At 28.3% G+C, this 18,981-nt stretch overlaps 2 protein-coding genes across 8 annotated transcripts; one reads left to right on the top strand and one right to left on the bottom strand.

The window, feature by feature from the left end:
- The first annotated feature begins 32 nt into the window (after positions 1-32).
- Ric (Ras-related protein interacting with calmodulin) lies at positions 33-4,774 on the top strand. Of its 2 annotated transcripts, none has more exons than XM_072892879.1 (5): positions 33-575; positions 647-703; positions 853-926; positions 1,065-1,256; positions 2,318-4,774. In XM_072892879.1, the coding sequence occupies exons 1-5, from the start codon at positions 365-367 to the stop codon at positions 2,552-2,554; spliced, it is 771 nt and encodes a 256-aa protein (XP_072748980.1). In that variant the 5' UTR covers positions 33-364; the 3' UTR covers positions 2,555-4,774. The 2 variants fall into 2 exon arrangements, with proteins under 2 accessions (XP_072748980.1, XP_072748979.1); XM_072892878.1 differs by having other exon boundaries at positions 853-941.
- A 621-nt stretch (positions 4,775-5,395) lies between these two features.
- On the bottom strand, positions 5,396-15,474 carry LOC140666089 (uncharacterized). Of its 6 annotated transcripts, none has more exons than XM_072892875.1 (8): positions 15,345-15,448; positions 10,741-10,863; positions 10,264-10,686; positions 9,647-9,947; positions 9,098-9,176; positions 8,156-8,329; positions 6,840-6,938; positions 5,396-6,082 (listed from the first exon to the last, which is right to left on the bottom strand). In XM_072892875.1, exons 3-8 carry the CDS (start codon positions 10,428-10,430, stop codon positions 5,967-5,969), a joined length of 936 nt encoding a protein of 311 aa, XP_072748976.1. In that variant the 5' UTR covers positions 10,431-10,686; positions 10,741-10,863; positions 15,345-15,448; the 3' UTR covers positions 5,396-5,966. The 6 variants fall into 6 exon arrangements, with proteins under 6 accessions (XP_072748976.1, XP_072748975.1, XP_072748973.1 ...); XM_072892874.1 differs by having other exon boundaries at positions 10,264-10,659; XM_072892872.1 differs by having other exon boundaries at positions 10,264-10,863; positions 15,385-15,474.
- Positions 15,475-18,981: the final 3,507 nt, after the last annotated feature.

Genomic DNA, 18,981 nt, shown 5'->3' with positions numbered 1-18,981 from the left:
GGCCCTGACATAACCGATGACGCGCGCGCGCGCGCGCGCACTCACCTCGCGATCAGTTTTGCGGCTGTCACGTTCACCTGGCGGATCTTGTCGAGTGCGAACCGCCCGGTTGACGTGATCAGCTCCGCCCTCTCGACGACGAGCCATGCCGACCGCGAGGACCTAAATCACGGCCACCAGGTTTCCCTTCCACGGCGTTAAACATGAGACAACACCACGTCGTGCGTTCCTACGTTTGTCGCGGAGCAACAGCAGCAGCAACGGTCCACAACAATAACAACAACAACACGGGTGTGTCGTCCGGTAACAAATCGCCCCGATACGGTGCGATCAAGTGTGTCAGTCGCTTCGCCGAGGATCAAGTATGTCGGCGGTCCCGTGGACGCTAAACACCCACGTCGACGTGCACGGAGAGCATCGACCAGCCGCCAGGATGTCGTCGAATTCCCCGGACAAGATCGCTGCCTGTAACGGCGGGGACGATGTTGTGCCGGTGATGACGCAGCCCACCACCAGGGGTGGACTCAGGGTCTACAAGATCGTGGTGCTGGGCGACGGTGGTGTCGGCAAATCAGGTATTAAGACTAATTAAAGCGTTTGACATTAAATATTTGAACCACCTTCTGTGACGATGACTCCTTTTCAGCTGTTACTCTGCAGTTTGTCAGTCACAGGTTCCTTAATTATCATGATCCCACTATAGGTGAGTACTGGAGCGTACTGCTTAAGTTTGTTTCGACTGTCAAGTACGTAAGCAGGTGAAAAATAGGATGAGAAAATATATGAAATAATTTTGTGTACTTGAGATAGATGCGAAAGGAGACTAATGATTTCTTTTTCTCATCTCCGTAGAGGACTCGTATCAAAAACAAGCGGTTATCGATGGCGAGGCGGCTCTCCTGGATATCCTGGACACAGCTGGACAGGTTCGAGATTCTTATGTATGTTACGATGGTCAATCAAATCAGCATCATGCGATATATATATGTTGACATGTTCCTCTCGTGTGCATTTTCATTTAATGTTATTACAATTGGGAACGATCCTTTTGCGTTGTGTAATAGGTGGAATTTACGGCGATGCGCGAGCAATACATGAGATGCGGCGAAGGTTTCATGATATGTTACTCAGTGACAGATAGGCACGGCTTCCAAGAGACGATGGAGTACAGGAAACTGATATCACGTGTGCGTGCCAACGAGGACATTCCTCTAGTACTAGTCGGCAATAAGTGTGATCTACAGCAGCAGCGAAAGGTACATTGGATACTCTCTGTCGAATTGACATAGTGGAATATACATAGCTTATAAAATTTAATTTATAAAATATATAGATTAAGTTATCAAGGTCCTCTCTGAAAAAATTGGATTTTTTTCAGGGATTTCTTTGTACTTGGAAGACTCAGAGAATTTTTATAGAATTTTATTGGCATTGTTCAATTTTTTAAAAGATTCTCTCTAATAATTTTAATCTTTTTATAGACTTTTATGGCATTTTTCAATATAAAAAAAAATTCTCTTTAATAATTTTGCTCTTATATTGTAAGCAGTTGACAAGTCAAGTGAATTATACCTTTAATTAAAATATATATCAATCTGTTTACATATTTAATGTTTTAACAAATGTTAAATGTGTAATATATATATATTATATAATATATATTCTTTATGTTGTAATTTTTTTATCATAAAAAAATCAAGATCTTAGACAGCACACAATATTTATGATAAATATTTATAAATATTTATGAAAATATATTTTTTTGAAATATTATATAAATATTTTATACATATTTTATAAAAATCTTTATTCGACATATTTTTAAAATATAGATGAAATATTTTATATAATATTTATAGTAAGTAAAAAATAAATATTTATAATAATTATTTTATAATATTATAATAAATATTTCTAAAATATTTAAATAATTATTATAAGTATTTTGGAAATATTTTATGCTGTCTGGGATATTGATTCAGTATATATATATATTTTTTATTATAATTTTTAATGATAAAAAAATGAAAATGTACAAAATGTTTTTAAATCTTACAAAAAAAGCTTCAGTTTTTTCAGTGCATTTGTAAATTTAGCTTGAAACTTAAATATTCTTCTTTTATATAAATGAAAGGATTGAAAAAAAAGTATAGAATAAGACAACTTATTTTTTAAAAAAGTTGCATCAAAAATCTTTAAATGGAATTTGAACAAAAATACTTGAAAGATCAGGAAATTTTTTTGCAAGATTTGAGTAGACATCTGGGACCTCGATCTCTCTCGGATATATATTAAATTCAGAGCTATATTATTTTAGGTGACTACGGAGGAGGGCAAGGCACTGGCGGAGGAGCTAGGCTGTCCGTTTTACGAAACATCCGCCGCTCTCCGACAATTCGTGGACGATGCATTCTTCTCTCTGGTGAGGCAGATTCGTGCTAAGGAGAGATCCCGCAACTTCCATCGCAAGCGCAGTCGTTGGTGGCGAATCCGTTCGATATTCGCTTTCATCTTTCGACGAAAGCAGAGGCACGCTTTGCACTATTCACCCTAAAAAAAAAAAAGAAGAAAAAAAACTTTTGCGAAGTTTCGATAACGAGATCTTCTTTTAGTGAGATTGTTGAACTGAACCAATAGACGATACCAATAGCAATCTCGACGAGAGTAATATCGTAGCGCAGATCACAACGAAGTATAGATATTACCAGTAATTTTTTTTTTCACACGCTATATAGGTTCCCCTCGTTTAGAGACTGACGACTTCGTTAACATCTCACTGCCTTATCGTTGACCCCCGGTGTATGTGTATTCCGTGAATGAAAGCAAAGTGAAATTGCAAAACGGAAACAGAAAGAGACTGGAATAATGCACACTTGTATTTATCTTAGATCTGAGATCTCGGATTAATCGATCATTCGCACACATGATGCTCAATCAACAGAGAAACATAGAACGCACACACACATATATCCAGTGGATTAATATTTTTCGCGACTTCCAGTTTTCTAAGATTTCTTCCACAATTAATTTTAACTTACCTCGTGTAGGCCGATTGGTAATTTAAATTACGTTTCATGAAGATTAGCGGCGATAAATGAAAGTAAACGTGGAAGCCTAAAGCAGATTCAATTAATTTTTGGATAAATACATCTGCAGCGTATCCATTTTTCCGGTCGATGTTCAGATTCTAGTTTACATTATTATTAGTAGCTGATGTGACCAAAGAGAGAAATATGTAAAGCGTTAACAAGTCTATAAAGTAAGAAGTGATTCTTAGCAATACAGAAAATGGAAAGGAATGCAAGATATTTATAAGAGTTTTATGATACTTGTTACAGTTTTAATTATTGATAAAGGAATATAAAAATTGAATTTTTTATTTATTCTAATTTAATTCAGTGTAAATATATGCAAGAGATATACAATATTAAATGATTTTTATAATTACAATACGCTGCTACAAATTATATACATATACGAAAGCTATATAAAAGTTGCAATAAGTTGCAAAGTTTACAACTGTTATATATTATGTGAAACACACGTATGATCTCTTTAAGATATATCAAAGGGACATTTCTCAATTAAAATACACGAATGTGTGTATCTGTCATAGATGTAAAAATACTTTTAAAAAAACTGGCAATAAGAAAAAAGCAAATATTACTTTAATTCTGTGGAAGTTGGAAAAAAATAGTAGTAAAAAAATATGTAGGCTTTAAAATAGAGAGGTCGAATCCATGGTATAAATATACCCCAGAAGAGCATTTGAATGCAATTTAATTTTTATTATAACAATATCATTACGCCCTAATCACACGTGCAGCTCTTCAAGTATGTAATTATAATTGATATAGTTTAGAGAAATATAGAGTCACTAATTATTCCTTAATTTATAGTGCTATTTAGTCACGAGCTAAAAGTGAGACGTTTGTAGTAAAAGAGATTCGTACTAATATATATATAAATGCAAGAGGAAACAAAAATCATTTATAGATCATAAGTCCACATAGTAATTATCTAGTCGTTACTTAATTTTTCCTAGTCACATTTTGCATTTTGTTGTAATAACTTCTTTAACTTATGCATTAATTTAATCATGAAGAAAAAAATGTCGCACTTTTACATAATAATTGTATTGCAATATATATTTATATATATATATATATATATATATATATATATATATAACATTTATTTAATTTTCATGTATATAATTCTCAATATTTTCAATACTGGCTATTAACAAGTCCTGATGATTTTCTTTCATAATAATAACAGTGAAAGTGTAGCTATTTGTAGCAGCAAATACTAAGGTATTACTGGCAGCATTGACAATGAAATATAATAATAACAATAATAATAGTGTAATTATATTAAGATAAATGTATGAGATAAATGTAATAATTGTATGTTTAGAGAAACTGACATAATATGCAAAGAGTATTATAATACGATTAGAAATATTATGAAAACCGGAAGAGGAGCTATATCGGAGATGAATAAAATCGCCATAAAGAGAAAAAAATAGCGCGCACACATCATATAAAAGAACTTTGGTAACGTTGGTGTTTTATATATCGCCGGGTTCGTTTTATCATAAGTAGGAATTAAATAGATAATAGATTATCAAACACGCATAATATATGTGACGTAGATTATGGATTTGGTACGTGATACATTGAGAATATCGCAGCCAAAATGTAGCAAGCACAAAACCTACATAAGGAACAATAGCGTATATAATTTACGAGGACAATATGATAATCAACGATCATTTTGAATTGTTATTTCATTTTTATTTCACTTAATATATTACGTATATTTCCTATATGTATGGAATTTCGAAAACATTGAATTTTAATAGTATGTGTAAAATATTTAAAAAAAAATGGACCACATGGGCTGACGCATGTAATTTTTTACTTAATAATTACACACACATATATATATATATATATATATATATATATATATATATATATAAATAATGAGCTCGACAAATATATATCGAGCAATATATCGCACAACGTAATCGCAAGTAAACATCACACATTAACTTTTAGGCATTTTACCCCGAATGTTGTGAAATTTTATGAAGGCTAAATATATTTTCGATATACACAGGATATCTGGTCTACAAAACTTGTACATTTCATACAAATCATGAATATGTATAAATAATTTAAAATGTAATCCTGCGTTAATGAAGGAAGAGATTTTGAAGTAATCGACTAATTATATGCAATATAATGCCTAATTAATTCCCATTATCACAGATAATATGTTACAAATTTGAATTGTTACTTACCTTTACAAAAGGCGCAAAAATACTTTGTGTATATCAAAATTTATTGTCTATTTTTTTTATAAGACTATAAATAAAACTGGTAAGGAAAGATAGACGAGGATATTTATTTCTAATAAAAGGCTCTTTCGCCCAATTTTATATTTTTATATAAAACATTCACAATTTATTACATAGTTTTATCACTTATTGTTTGAAGTGGCACAAAACATGGCTTATTAAAAATTCACTGAAGATATTTCTTATCAAATCGGTAGTGTTTTTGCAATTATTTTCAGCTTTTTAAACGATCAAAATCGATTCGCTTATTGCGTAAAAATTCCATATATGTTTATGCAAATATATGCTATAAGTATCAAAAAGTAGTCAACTTATTTTGGCACGTATGTACATTATTTTGTATTATTTTTTTTCATCATAATATAAAAAAATTATTAGAAATGTATATATGCTTTCAAAGTAATAACGTATGCATAAAAAAATATTTGCATCCCAGACAATTAAGTATGATACAAAATACACTTTACGATATAAAGTGAAATATCAGATCAGAATATTGCTAATATTTATATCTATAACTATAATTTTAATTGTGGCTTCAGTTTAGCAAAATTGCATTATGTAATCTTTTTTTAAAGTAAGTATATATATTGGTATATTATGTATTTTTATCTCCAGGTTTCTTTGTCGTACCTTGCGCTTTTTCCTCTTCCCCATAATTGTCTGGAAGTAGCATAGTCTCTTCCGTGACTTGAATGTCATCTCCGTTGTTATCTACATAAATAATAAAAAAAGAAAAAAAAATTTATCGCTAATTGCAGTTTGCGTCCTCTCTCTCTCTCTCTCTCTCTTGAGTCATTTTAAAGTCCAATTTTTTCTATATTAAAAACAATTACACAGGGTGAGGAAAAAGTATGGAAACCCTGAAAAATCTCGAAAAATTTAAATTTTACAGAAAAAGAATCTAAGGCAAGATCTATTCATTTTTTTCATATTTTATTTTAAAAAGTATATCATGACAAACTTTAAAATATCTCAGGAAATTCTTAATCAAAAGAAGTTTTATTATTAGTGTTTTGCAAAGCTCTCAAAGTAAGCTACAACAATATGCAGTTAAAAATAGGGTGTTCCATTTAAGAAATTGAAGGTGACCTTCAAACGACTATTCAAGGTCAAATCTATGACACCATCTTATATCCCTCTCGAAACCATACAATTTTTTTCTGCAATATTTTTCTGTAAAACTTAGATTTTTCAGGGTTTTTCCATACTTTTTCCTCGCCTTCTATATATATATATATATAATATAAAATTATTTTTATTTTATTTTGTTATTAATATTTAATTATAATTATTATTAACGTGTGTGTCAATAGTAAAAAAAGATTTTATAATTTGAAAAAAATAATCTGTACAATAAAGTAGAAATTAAACTCCTCTCTTTGTATGAAACGTCAACATGATTATTTACTGCACTTCATCAAAAGCGAGAAAATGTGTGATGTCACTATAAAAATAAAATTTTAATTACCACGTGCACGATCAGGATCTTCCAAGTCGTTGGCAACTGCGATATCCTGCTCTGCGGCATCGTTTGATGTGCCATTGATTTGTTTCGATTCCGTTTCAACTGAAAGCCACGTAAGCTAAATTACTATACTAAAATAAAGGAGAATAAAGTATTTCTGAAAACGTTTTTAATTGTCACGTGTTATACAGAATGGAAACTCTAAATGAGAGTTATCACATACATATTAGTAATGCATAATAATAATTAATAATGCAAGATCCCACCGATATACTTGTGCGTACTCCATGCACGTTAATGTAAAATAAATATGTTAGTTTTCTCATGTCAATGTTTTTTCTTTAAATAATAACAACAATCTTTTTTATCACATGTGCGATTATCCACAATTCTTTTGTATAGTAGTATAAAAAAAAAGGAGTGTCTTACCAAATTACATGTATTACATGTATGTTTTGTGCTAACATTTTTTTAAGAGTTGACAGTTATAGTTTATCACATCGTTTTTTTTATTGTTTGACATATTTTTACAAATACAAATTGATGTTTGCGCGTGTGTATAGTTTACATTTTAATGCTTTTATATCGTTTGTATAAGATTTCATTATAATTATAATGTCGTATGTTGCAACAAGTTGCGTAAGTAAATCGCAAAATTACTCATAAATTGACAATTATTGTTGTACTTATAATTGTCTGTTATATAACTTATGTTAGTTATAAATCATTCAACCATCTACGTACATAGCAAAGAATCTGATATGTAAAGGTTTCCTTTTATAGTACACAATTTAATATATTCTCTTCTTTAATATCAACTTAGAAAAAAAAATTGGCGTATTTAATATTAAAGTAATAAAAATACAATATTCTTGTAGAAAAATAAATTTTTAATAATATTAGCATGGCACTTATTGATTCTGAAATTATTTCTGCCTGATTTAATTATACAGATAGTGTGAGAAATTAAACTTTGTAATGTAAAAAAGCATAAGAAAGGCTAATTACATTTTTATCTTTCATAAAGACAGACAATCTCTTGGATTACAATTAGACTAATCTGTCTTGAAAATATCTCGGCGATTGAAGATTAGAGAAATGAAATGTTAGAATGAAACGAGGGAGCCGGATATCACGCGATGATATCACATCGTTAAGTTAAAAGCGATACAAACAACGGATTTGATCTTTAGTAGTTCACTTACAAGCGTACCGAAAACAATGTGTGATTTATATATACAAATCTACTGCGAATTTTCTTTAATTTCATGTTTGCGGCAGCATTCTCTCGCCCCGTGGACGGGGAAAGGTATCACTACCTTTCTTCAACATAGTCACTGAGAAACGAGGAGTTTGGCGCACAGCACCGGGTGGGTCTGTCGGTAGGATTGGAATCCCGTGGTACTTCAAACCCCGCTGACCAGCTACGGTTATTCTTACAGCAGACTCCGGTACCAGACGCAACTGAGGCTTGTTAACGACCACTGTCATTGCTACAGATCAGCAAACCCCGACAATATCTTATATAATGCTGAGCCAGTTAAAAGTGTGCGCAAACAAAAGAGAACGTGGTTGGTACTCGCTTTAATTCTTGTGTAAGCAACCCAATCATAATTAGAACTAACAGGAATATCAAGAAAATTAAAAAAGAAAAAAAGAGACTAAAAGGTATATAATTTTCCCGCCGTTGAAACAGGATGCAATTAGCAATCTAAGCAAACAACTCGGTTGTTATACAATTATATACAAGGTGAGGAAAATATAAGTTTTACAGAAAAATGTTTCGGACAAAATTGGATGATTTCAAGAGGGACGTAAGATGGTGTTATTGATCTGATCTTGAATAGTCGCTTGAAGGTCACCTTCAATTTCTTAAATGGAACACCCTTTTTTTTGATCGCATATTCTTATAGCTTACCACGACAGCTTTCCAAAACACTATAATAAAACTTTTTTTGATTAAGAATTTCCTGAGATATTTTAAAGTTTGTCATGATACTTTTTTAAATAAAATATGAAAAAATGAATAGATCTTGCCTTAGATTCTTTTCTGTAAAATTTAAATTTTTCGAAATTTTTCAGGGTTTCCATACTTTTTCCTCACCCTGTATACTGGTAATGCAAATAATATTTTTTGTACTCTGTATAAATTGCTTCAAGTTAAGTAAATTTTGAATGCGATTATTAATTGTAATACAGAAAATACAAACTTGTAGGAGCATCTCAAAAAGAATGTCATCATGAAAGTAATTATAACTTACGTGGCTGGAGATTCGGAGTCTCTTTCTTCTCAGGTGGCGAATTACAACTAAGTTTGAGTTGGTCCATCTCTCCTTTCAACTGTAAATTAAATTATAAGAGTATTTCATCATTTCATTACTTTCTTACAAATCCTATTTAACGCTTTACATCTCAGACAGCACACAATATTTATAAAATATATGTGTAATATTTATAATAATTATTTGAGTACTTATATAAATATTTTATAAATAAAAGATTAATCATAAATGTTCCAGTAAATCTTCTTCAAATATTTACTCGAATATATTTACAAAATATTATTACAAATATATTTATCTCTTACTTTTATCAGCAATATAAATATAAAATATTTAATCTCTATTTTAATGACATGTCAAACGCAATTTTCATAATTTTTCTCTCTTAATGATATAAAATATGTATAAAATACATAATATTTCAAAAAAATAAAAATTTTTATGAATATTATAAATATAATGTGCTATCTGGGATTAACAGTATTATTTATTACATATATTATATATTTATAAGAAGAAAAGTCATACTCTGTCCACTTCCTCTTGAAGCTTTTTGTTCTCATCTCGTTTCACATCTAATTGTGAATTAATCGTGTCCTTTTCTAATCTTAATGTTTCTAATGTTGCAGTTTTAGTGGCATCCAGTTTATTTAATGAGTCCAGCTCACTTTTGCACACAGTAACAGAGTCCTCGAGCTCATCGTTTTTCTTTTTAAGATCAATTTGCTGTTCCAAGCGAACACGTAATGTGGCCAACTCATCCTCTGTATGCTTATACCTCTGTTCCAAGTTACCACGCAACGTTACACACTGATCCCTCTCTTCAGCACTGAAAGAGAAAATCAATTTGCATATCAGAATGAAAGAACTAAATCTTAAAAAATAAAAATTTTGATTACTTGACATCTATATTTTAATTCAGCTGTCTTTGTTATAAATATTTTTCAATCTATACAATGTAGTAATATCATAACGCTTTGAACATCAAATTTAGTTACATGATTAAGACTAAATGTAACTTACATATACTGACTTAATCATCAATAATTAATAATTAATTACCAATCAATCAATAATTCTTGTTGCAGTATATGAAAAGTGCACAAGTAAAATTTGACAAGACAACTGAAAATTTGTCAACCCACCTGATCTTGAGCTGCTCGTTCAGATCATCGATCTGCCTAACGAGCTCCAGGTTCTCGGACGAGAGGGTCCACCAGTTGCAGATGAGCATGAGGCAGGCCAGTAGAAGTCCCCCGACCAGAAGGGGCGGGCATCTGCCTCCGCCGACCCTCATACCGTCGATTCCCATAACTATTTCCTTTCGTCGCCAAGCCAGCTCAACGGACCATATGTCACGTTATCGCCGGATCTCCGCGGTAGATATGTAAATATGAAATCTACGTGTCACTGTGCTCGTGTTGTCTATGAAAACACGAGTCGTAGCTAACCCCACTCTCAAGTCCGGTTCTCGTTGGGCAACGTCAGGAGGAAGCACGTCGCCGTTGGGGAACGACGTTCTTCTTCTTCTTCAGGGAATCCTTCGCACGACAGCCATTTGAAAATCACTGATTTTTTTATGCGAATTTAGGGGCGTGCTCTCCGATATTACACATACATACCGGGCGCCGGTGACGACGCGACGCGATACGGCCTCTTGATACAGTTTTTACTTTTGCCTGCCTGCTCTGACAGATGTATATACCGAGTGTCGCAGAAAAAAAGTGCAACGCATATCTCTCTCTCTTAAACAAAAATTTACAACTTTTTGTCTTTTTTCGCCTGATAAATATTTTTGTATCATATAATTAATATGTTTAATATATAAATATATAAATTAATATAAAAAAAATAATTAGAAGAGTATGCAAAAATTTTCTAATTATTATTCAATTATTCTTCTTATATTATTTTCCCTATTGGACAGAAAATAATATTTAAGAAAAAAAACCATATATAGATGACACATATTTTATAATTCTTTTTTCTAAAATATAAAATATTCTTTTCTTTTCTGGTTTTCTCTCGATAAATATTTAATAATATAATATATTTTTAATATAATGTCAAATGATATATTTAATTGACTAATATAATTTTAATTTTTTTAGTATTTAATTTTAATTATTCATTTATAATTAAATTTCGAATTTTAATTTTGAATAATAATAAAAATAATTAATAAGAAACTAAAATAATTAATAAAATTAACTAATAAAATGAAACTATATTTTTAGTCAAATCCTTCCATTTAAATGCATGATTTTTAAACACACTATACATATCCATATGTATTACTATATGTAATATTTATAATTTTAAGATTTCCGCAATGATAGTAAAATGAATTGACGCCGCTTTCGTTATCTATTTATGCCATCATTGTTTATATTTATCAAATAGATATTGCATTATTATATTATACTTACATGTGACACATGCAAGAAAAACAATATTAAAGGCAAATGTTTCTTATCTGAATGTTAACATTGTTTCATTGCCATATCATCGATAAAACTCAACAAACATGAATTATCAATTTTTTTTAAAGTAGAAACAACAATTATATATAATTTGGCATCATTTTCGTAATCGCGTATTTAATTTATGCTAAGTGAAGGAGCGAGTTTTCATTGCGTGACAATTTGAATTGGCATATGCAAATTTATCCTTTTACTATACATATAAAGCCACGTAACAATAATTTAAAGTTTTTAAAATTATATAAACATTCTATAGAACGCTTCAAATATTTTAATTATGGAAAATTACAGGCTCGATTTTATGGAAATTCCTTAGAAATTTTGAAATTAAAAACATATATCCTTGAATAGATCAGTTTGTTGATGATACATTTCTAGCTGATAATTAAGAATCTATTATATTTTATACGCAAATGTGATGTAATCAATTTCTAGAGTCTTGATAAAAAGAAATAGTTTCTGTTAATGTCAATTATATTTTTTTTCCCATTTGTGACGCGGAATCATTAGTCTGCAGAAAATTTGTTGAACGTGCATAAAAAATGCTATCTTTCTTTTTACAACTTAATACGCGGAACATACTTATAACTATATCGATTTAGTATTTTTTGCAATGTAAATTGTCTCAGAACAATTTTATGCTAATACATAGAGCAGAAATCAAATTACAATAATTTGACGTAAAAAAAAGTATATTAATGTAAATTAAAAAAAAAAAAATAAAATTGCAAATAGAAGATAAATTAATGATCTTGATTAAATCTTTTTATTTAATACATTTTTCATAAATAATCATAATTGTATCTTTTTATATGCACACGTTTTAGAGCATGAAAAAAATATCGCTTCTCTAGAAAGCCTTTCTATTCATATAAGATTGTCAGAAATGTTAAAAAGAGGAAAATTTTTAATTTTTTATAAATATTATAATTATACATTACGCAAAAAATTAAAGGGCCACTTTCTTTTATGTAAAAAAGGCCAATTTTCAAGTAGTTGCAACTTTCTTAAAAATAATCGGAATTTTAGCTTTAATTTCTTTTTTTAACAAATGTTCTATAATTTTTTTTTCGAGATATTCATTATTAAAACAAAATAAAGCTATTGACTTTAAAGAAAAAAGTTAGCACTTTAAAATGCTCCTGTCGTTTTTTTAATCATTATTCATGTTTAAAACCATGTAATTGTTACTTAAAAATTACGTAAAAATTGCACTTTTATGTTTTTTTAATTTAAATCAATAAATATCTCGGCGAAAAAAAAATTATTATGTGAAACAAAGTAGCCTTTTAATTTTTTTGTAATGTATATTAATAAAGGTAAATTTGGCGAAAATGACAGAAGAGTTATGTATAAATAATATTACTTGCACATGAAACAAATTTCAAGAGAATTATAAAATTCAAGAATTAAAGATAAAATTAACTATACATTTAGTAACTGCGAGAAAAAATAAATAAAAGAACTGAATATCATAGTTAATATCAAATCTACCTGATATTTTCGTAAACATTTCTACTGTTAAGGCCTGAAGTTTATTAATTAATTAAAGTATTTTGTAAATCTTGAAATTTTTCTACTTCAGTTTTGCTTTTGAAGTACTTTCCAATTCTTACGATGCATTATATTTTGTTAATATGTTTTTATTTCTTTGTTATATAATTGATAATTTATTAATGCTATGCTAAGAGAGTTTGCAGATTTTCTTTTTTTTTAATTTTTATAGTTTAGTATCAATATTATTATGTATTATTCTGTTTAAAAAATATATAAATTACGTTTAAATTCATATCTCATTCCTAATTCAGTGACTCATTTTTGTCCTATCAATAGTAGATAACAGGTATCTTACTTCCTTTTCTCATATATGAACACATTCTTATTTATTTTAATTTTCATTTCTAATTTAACTATAATAAAAAATCTCATTGTAACCTCGCCAGTCAGAACTTAAAATTTAACGTTTAAAATCATTCTATGTCATTCTGATTGACAACCTCTGTAGTGATGTAACCCTCGTGAAACCAACACACATATCTTCTTAATAGTTAAAGTGCCGATTTATCCTTAATAATATAAGAATTATATATAAAAATTAAACAATACTTCGTTATATATTAAATTCAATTTTTATAATTAAATTATTAATTTAGATTTGATTAATTATTAATTTAAATTTAGTTCTTTTAATTATATTATTTTATAATTAAATTATCTATTTATTAATCCTCTCTCATTTCCAATTCGAAGATCGCACTTGGTTCTGTCCTGTGTGTAAAAGATGAGTCTTTGAAAAGGTCACCGTTCAAAACAATTTTGGTTTCTGAGAAACTCATTTGTTATGTAAAGGATTTGCAATTTTATTATACTTTTATTATATGTGAAACAATAATAAACTCTTTCAAAATCGTACATAAAAACAGCATTTCGGACATTTTAATTACGAAAAATTACAAATCTCGATTTTATGAAAAATTTTTAGATTAATTAGTTAAAAATCTTTTGATTAAAAATATCCTAGAATTAATTTATTGACTCTACATTTCTAACTAACAATCAAGAATAATATATTCTTCATGCAAGTGTGATACGCAATTTCTAGAGCCTTGATGGAGTGAGATTTATGGTTTTTAACGTTATCTTCCTCTCCCATCGTGAACGCTGAATCATCAATTTGCATAAAATCTATTGGATATGCAAAAAATGCTATCTTTTCCTTTACAACTCACACAATACGGAATATATATGTATATATTTATTTGGAATTATTTGTAACATATTTAGCAATATTTGTATATATAATAATATTTACAGGATTGAATAAGTTAATTCTTTCTTAAACTAAGTTATGTTTAAAGTAAATAATCCTTAAATTAACTATAAATTTACGTTAAACGTTAAAACAAAAATTCAATTAAAAAATTAAATTAACTTAGTTAATTATGCATATAAAATTTTTTTTCTAACAGCGAATCAACACACATCTGACAAATGAAATATTAGCTTTTACACATATTTTTTTACATATTGCGACTAACCTACATTTTCACACAACTTTAATATTAATAAATTATTTTAACTAGTATAAAAAAGTTAATAAGTTAACATTAATGCATTTAAAAATAACTAGTTTAAGTTAAAAGTTAACACGTTTAAAATTAATTAAATTAAGTTAAAAGTTATTCACTTTTTAACTAGTTAGCATTTTATTTTTTCAGAACATTTTTAGAAAATACATTATCTTCTTATTTGATATATTTTTCATAAATATTGTTATAATTGCATATTTTTTATGCACACGTTATATATCATAAAAAAATACTACTTCCTTAAAATTATAATCTATTTATTCGTATAAGATTGTTAGAAATGTCAAAAAAAAAGAAAAGTTTTCAATTCCTTCTTTAAATATTACAAATGTTCTATTTAAATATTTAAATTATAAAATACATTTTAAATATTATATTACCTTTAAATGTGAGTATATATATTTAAAATGTGTGGGCAAGCCAAGATTTCAGTAAACACAAAGACAGATTAATGTCTATATAAAACACGTGTTTTTAAAACTCACGTTTATTTTCCTTCTCTCTCTTTCTCTTTGTTTCTTCTTTATTATAATATTATATGTATTTATATATTTAATATTTCTGTTTCATTTGAGAAAAGTCGCAGATCAATTAGAAGGAAAAAAATATAATAGGCAGTCTTGTAGATAAAAAAATCAATATTATTCAACTTACTAACAAGTGCGATCCCTTTTAATTAATTAACACGAATTACCTAGGATAGGGAGTTCGTTAATTCGTCGCGATCCTGTTCGTGAACAAGATGAGACTGACGCGTGAATCGCGGGTTTATTCGCTTGTTATCTCGACAGACTCATCAACCAGTAACACCAGTCGAATGTAAAATGTATCCTCGCTTACATCGTCATCTGCTGCGATCGAGAGAGAGACCCTGATGCTTATCTATGCAATAATATTAGCATTCGTTTATTATCTTACTATTTATATAATATTTTTCTTATCGAGTTTAATTGGTCTTATCAATTTATCTAATTTATCGATTTAAGATTTAATCTAATAAAATCATTATAGGAAAATGGAAATTTGACACTTGTCTACAAATATGGCAATATTATCCGAGAAAAAAAAATTAATATATTTTTCGTGATATTAAGCTTTAACATTTATTATAGTTTTCATATTATTTAATTATGAGTATATTTTTTATTACACAGAATTCCCAGATTGACTGAAAGTGCAAACATAGCTCTCTCTTTCTCCTCATTAATTTTAAGATTAATTTAATTTTGTTGGATTTTTCTTAGTTTTTGTGTGAGTTAAGATAAACTCATATATTTTATCTTTCTTTATGCTCGAACGTGAATAAAATATAGCGTAATAGCTCTTGGGTTTCTAGTATTTAGTGTGTCAGATTAAATCGTTTAAGGATTACTCTTCGCGTCTTGTATTTCTCGTTTATACCGATATTTCTTAGAAACGTGAACCGGATTGTCAGTTGTCTTTGTTTACATATAAGGAATACATCGAATTAAATAATAGTATAAAAGTAATACCTTGGCGAGATGTGATACGAAATCAATCGGCAAAAGAACATAATTTAATGTTAGCTTACAATTTTTAATTTGCGTTGATTATTTTTATAGAAAAATTTTTATTCGGATTTTTCGACGAATTTTCTATCGACAAATTAATCGAAACTATTTATATCGTTAACGATAAAAAGCAGTCGCGCGACAGAAGGCAATTATAAAAATTGCACATGATGAGATTAAATTTATCGTGTGATGAAAGTGATGATATTTTCTAACCAGAAAATATTGCATAACGAATTCTAAAAATAACTTGCAAAGACATCATGTCAGAGTGAATAGATAATATTTAACGTACCTTTGGTGAATATAATTCATCGATGACAGGTCGATTCATACTAATCATATGTTTTAATTTTTCAAACGTCAATCGCACATTTTACTGTCATATTAATTAATATTTATAACAATACATAAATCTTTAGATGAATGATTTTTATAGGTTTGTGGAAGACACGTATCGAGAGAAAATGATGTAAAATATATAATAAATATTTTGATAATTACAACGGATAAAATATAATATATAATATATACATGTATAATAATATAATATTATCAACTTTGACATTTAATGTCTCGACTTAAAAGCAATTTCTAAATTAAATATTATAAGGATAAATAATAATGTATTATATATTATATATACATATGTATATCATTTTTAACGTATTTGTAATTTAATTTTTCATATCTTCCTCAATTTTTCTCTTCCTTGGTGTTTGTGTTGCCTTTTAATAGTGCTGCTATGGACCTTTGTCTTTCTATTTTTTTAATGTAACTCAAATTGTTTGTTGCCAAATATGGTGGAACAGCTGTAAAATTATAAAGATAAAGATACGATAAGATAAGACTTTTCAGTCTTCTTTAGACCTTCAATATTATAAAAAATCTGTTGAATATTAAAATTGTTTTAATTATAGCGCATAATATATGGATTGTTACAAGAGTCAACGTAGAATTATAGATTGTAATTATAGATCGTAAATTTTAAAAATCAACGTAGAATATTCACGAAGAACGTAAATTGTAAGAATGTTTTTTCCAACTGTAATAATAGATAGAGATACGAGTACTTTTATTGAATGTTTATAATGTTGAAAATAGAAATAAAGGAAACTTAGATGTCTATTACATCACAAGGAAAGAATAAGCGTATTAAATGTAATACATGAAAATCTTGCTGTAGTTCCTTGCTCTCTCTAACTTATAATTAATGATTTAATAAATAAATAAATTTTTGAATTTAAAAATTAAATATATGTATATCAGTATTTTAAAATATTTGTGGGCATTTATTTATTTTAATATATATTTAATTTTTAAATATATATATCGGTACGTACTTTTTTTCTCTAATTGCTCTTCTCACTGTTCACTAGGTTTCGTCTGGAAATCAACCGCACTGCCAATGATGTCTACTATTTTGCTATAAATATTGTGTAGCAACGGTAAATAATAGAATTCCGATTCGATAATCGAATTTATATAAATTTTGTATTAAATCACAAACGATCATAAACACTTTCATCACTCAGGCTGCGTCCCGATATTCACTGCCAGTAATAAAATTCTACATGAAAGTGTTTGAACTTATCATTTATACAATAATAATATATGCATAATTGTTAACATTAGAAATTATCTCAATTTTTATTTTTACACAATTTCATCAATGACAGGTCAATTCGTTCTTATACTAATCATATATTTTAATTTTTCAAACGTCAATCGCACATTTTACTGTTATATTAATTAATATTTATAACAATACATAAATCTTTAAATGAATGATTTTTATAGGTTTGTGGAAGACACGTATCGAGAGAAAATGATGTAAAATATATAATAAAATAAGAATGATAAAAGGATGTTTTTTCATATTTCAAACTCTAAGAATCATCTAATATTTTATAAATATACACATATAAAACTTTTACAATTAAATGAAGTATACAGAGTGAGACATCTAACTTTTGCATACCTTGAATAATATTTTATGAAAAATTGTTACATATCAAAGTTGAAAAATAAGAGAAAAATAGTAAAAACTGTATTCAACATATTATTAAAATATAGATTAAATATTTTATATTTATAGTAAATATAATATTTATAAGTAAAAAATAAATATTTATAATAATATTTTGTAAATATTTCTCAAATATTTGCTGGGATATAATAAATCTTTATAATTTGTTCAATTTAAGATTACAAAAATTAATTTAATAAAATTTATGAAATATTTTAATAAATATTTATAAAATTCAAATCATTATTATAAATATTTCGTACATATTTTATAAATATTATGTGCTGTCTGGACAATCACTGTTTACATTCAATCTCGGTTAAGCGTCCTTCACGGATCTCTTAGTAATATTTAATCCCTCTCACTCCACGCATCATCCCGATTTACATTACAAAACAGTGTACTACAGTGAAATGTACACGCAGTAGTTATATATGCCTCCCATTATGTATTGTGAAACTTTCGTCATGATGCATCATTATAGATCGATTACAGAGAGTATTCTAATTTTGTTCGACATGTGCGTCGAGATTGGCGATCCTTATCGAAAAATACAAATTCGCTTATGATTGCAGATTTCGTATATGCAATGCAACATCATTTACTTAACATATACATGTATTGTCCAAGTTATATTCACCGTCATTGAAATATTATTACGGTTTCTTTATCATGTATTATATAGCTCGTCAATTACTTTCTCCTTTTATAATCTCGTCTTTTCGAAGGT

This window comes from Anoplolepis gracilipes, chromosome 5 (assembly GCF_047496725.1).
Source record: "Anoplolepis gracilipes chromosome 5, ASM4749672v1, whole genome shotgun sequence".
Lineage (NCBI taxonomy): Eukaryota > Metazoa > Arthropoda > Insecta > Hymenoptera > Formicidae > Anoplolepis > Anoplolepis gracilipes.
This window is presented reverse-complemented; position numbering and strand designations above follow the sequence as displayed.

Bases quoted from the DNA above. Each gene is read 5' to 3' on its own strand.
- Ric (XM_072892878.1), top strand. From the start codon at position 365: ATGTCGGCGGTCCCGTGGACGCTAAACACCCACGTCGACGTGCACGGA. The intron at 576-646 runs GTATTAAGACTA...ACTCCTTTTCAG, and splicing joins CGGTGGTGTCGGCAAATCAG to CTGTTACTCTGCAGTTTGTC. The intron at 942-1,064 runs GTATGTTACGAT...GTTGTGTAATAG, and splicing joins GACAGGTTCGAGATTCTTAT to GTGGAATTTACGGCGATGCG.
- LOC140666089 (XM_072892872.1), bottom strand. From the start codon at position 10,430: ATGGGAATCGACGGTATGAGGGTCGGCGGAGGCAGATGCCCGCCCCTT. The intron at 9,177-9,646 runs GTATGACTTTTC...TTTAATTTACAG, and splicing joins TTCAAGAGGAAGTGGACAGA to TTGAAAGGAGAGATGGACCA. The intron at 8,330-9,097 runs GTAAGTTATAAT...GCTGATCTGTAG, and splicing joins GACTCCGAATCTCCAGCCAC to CAATGACAGTGGTCGTTAAC.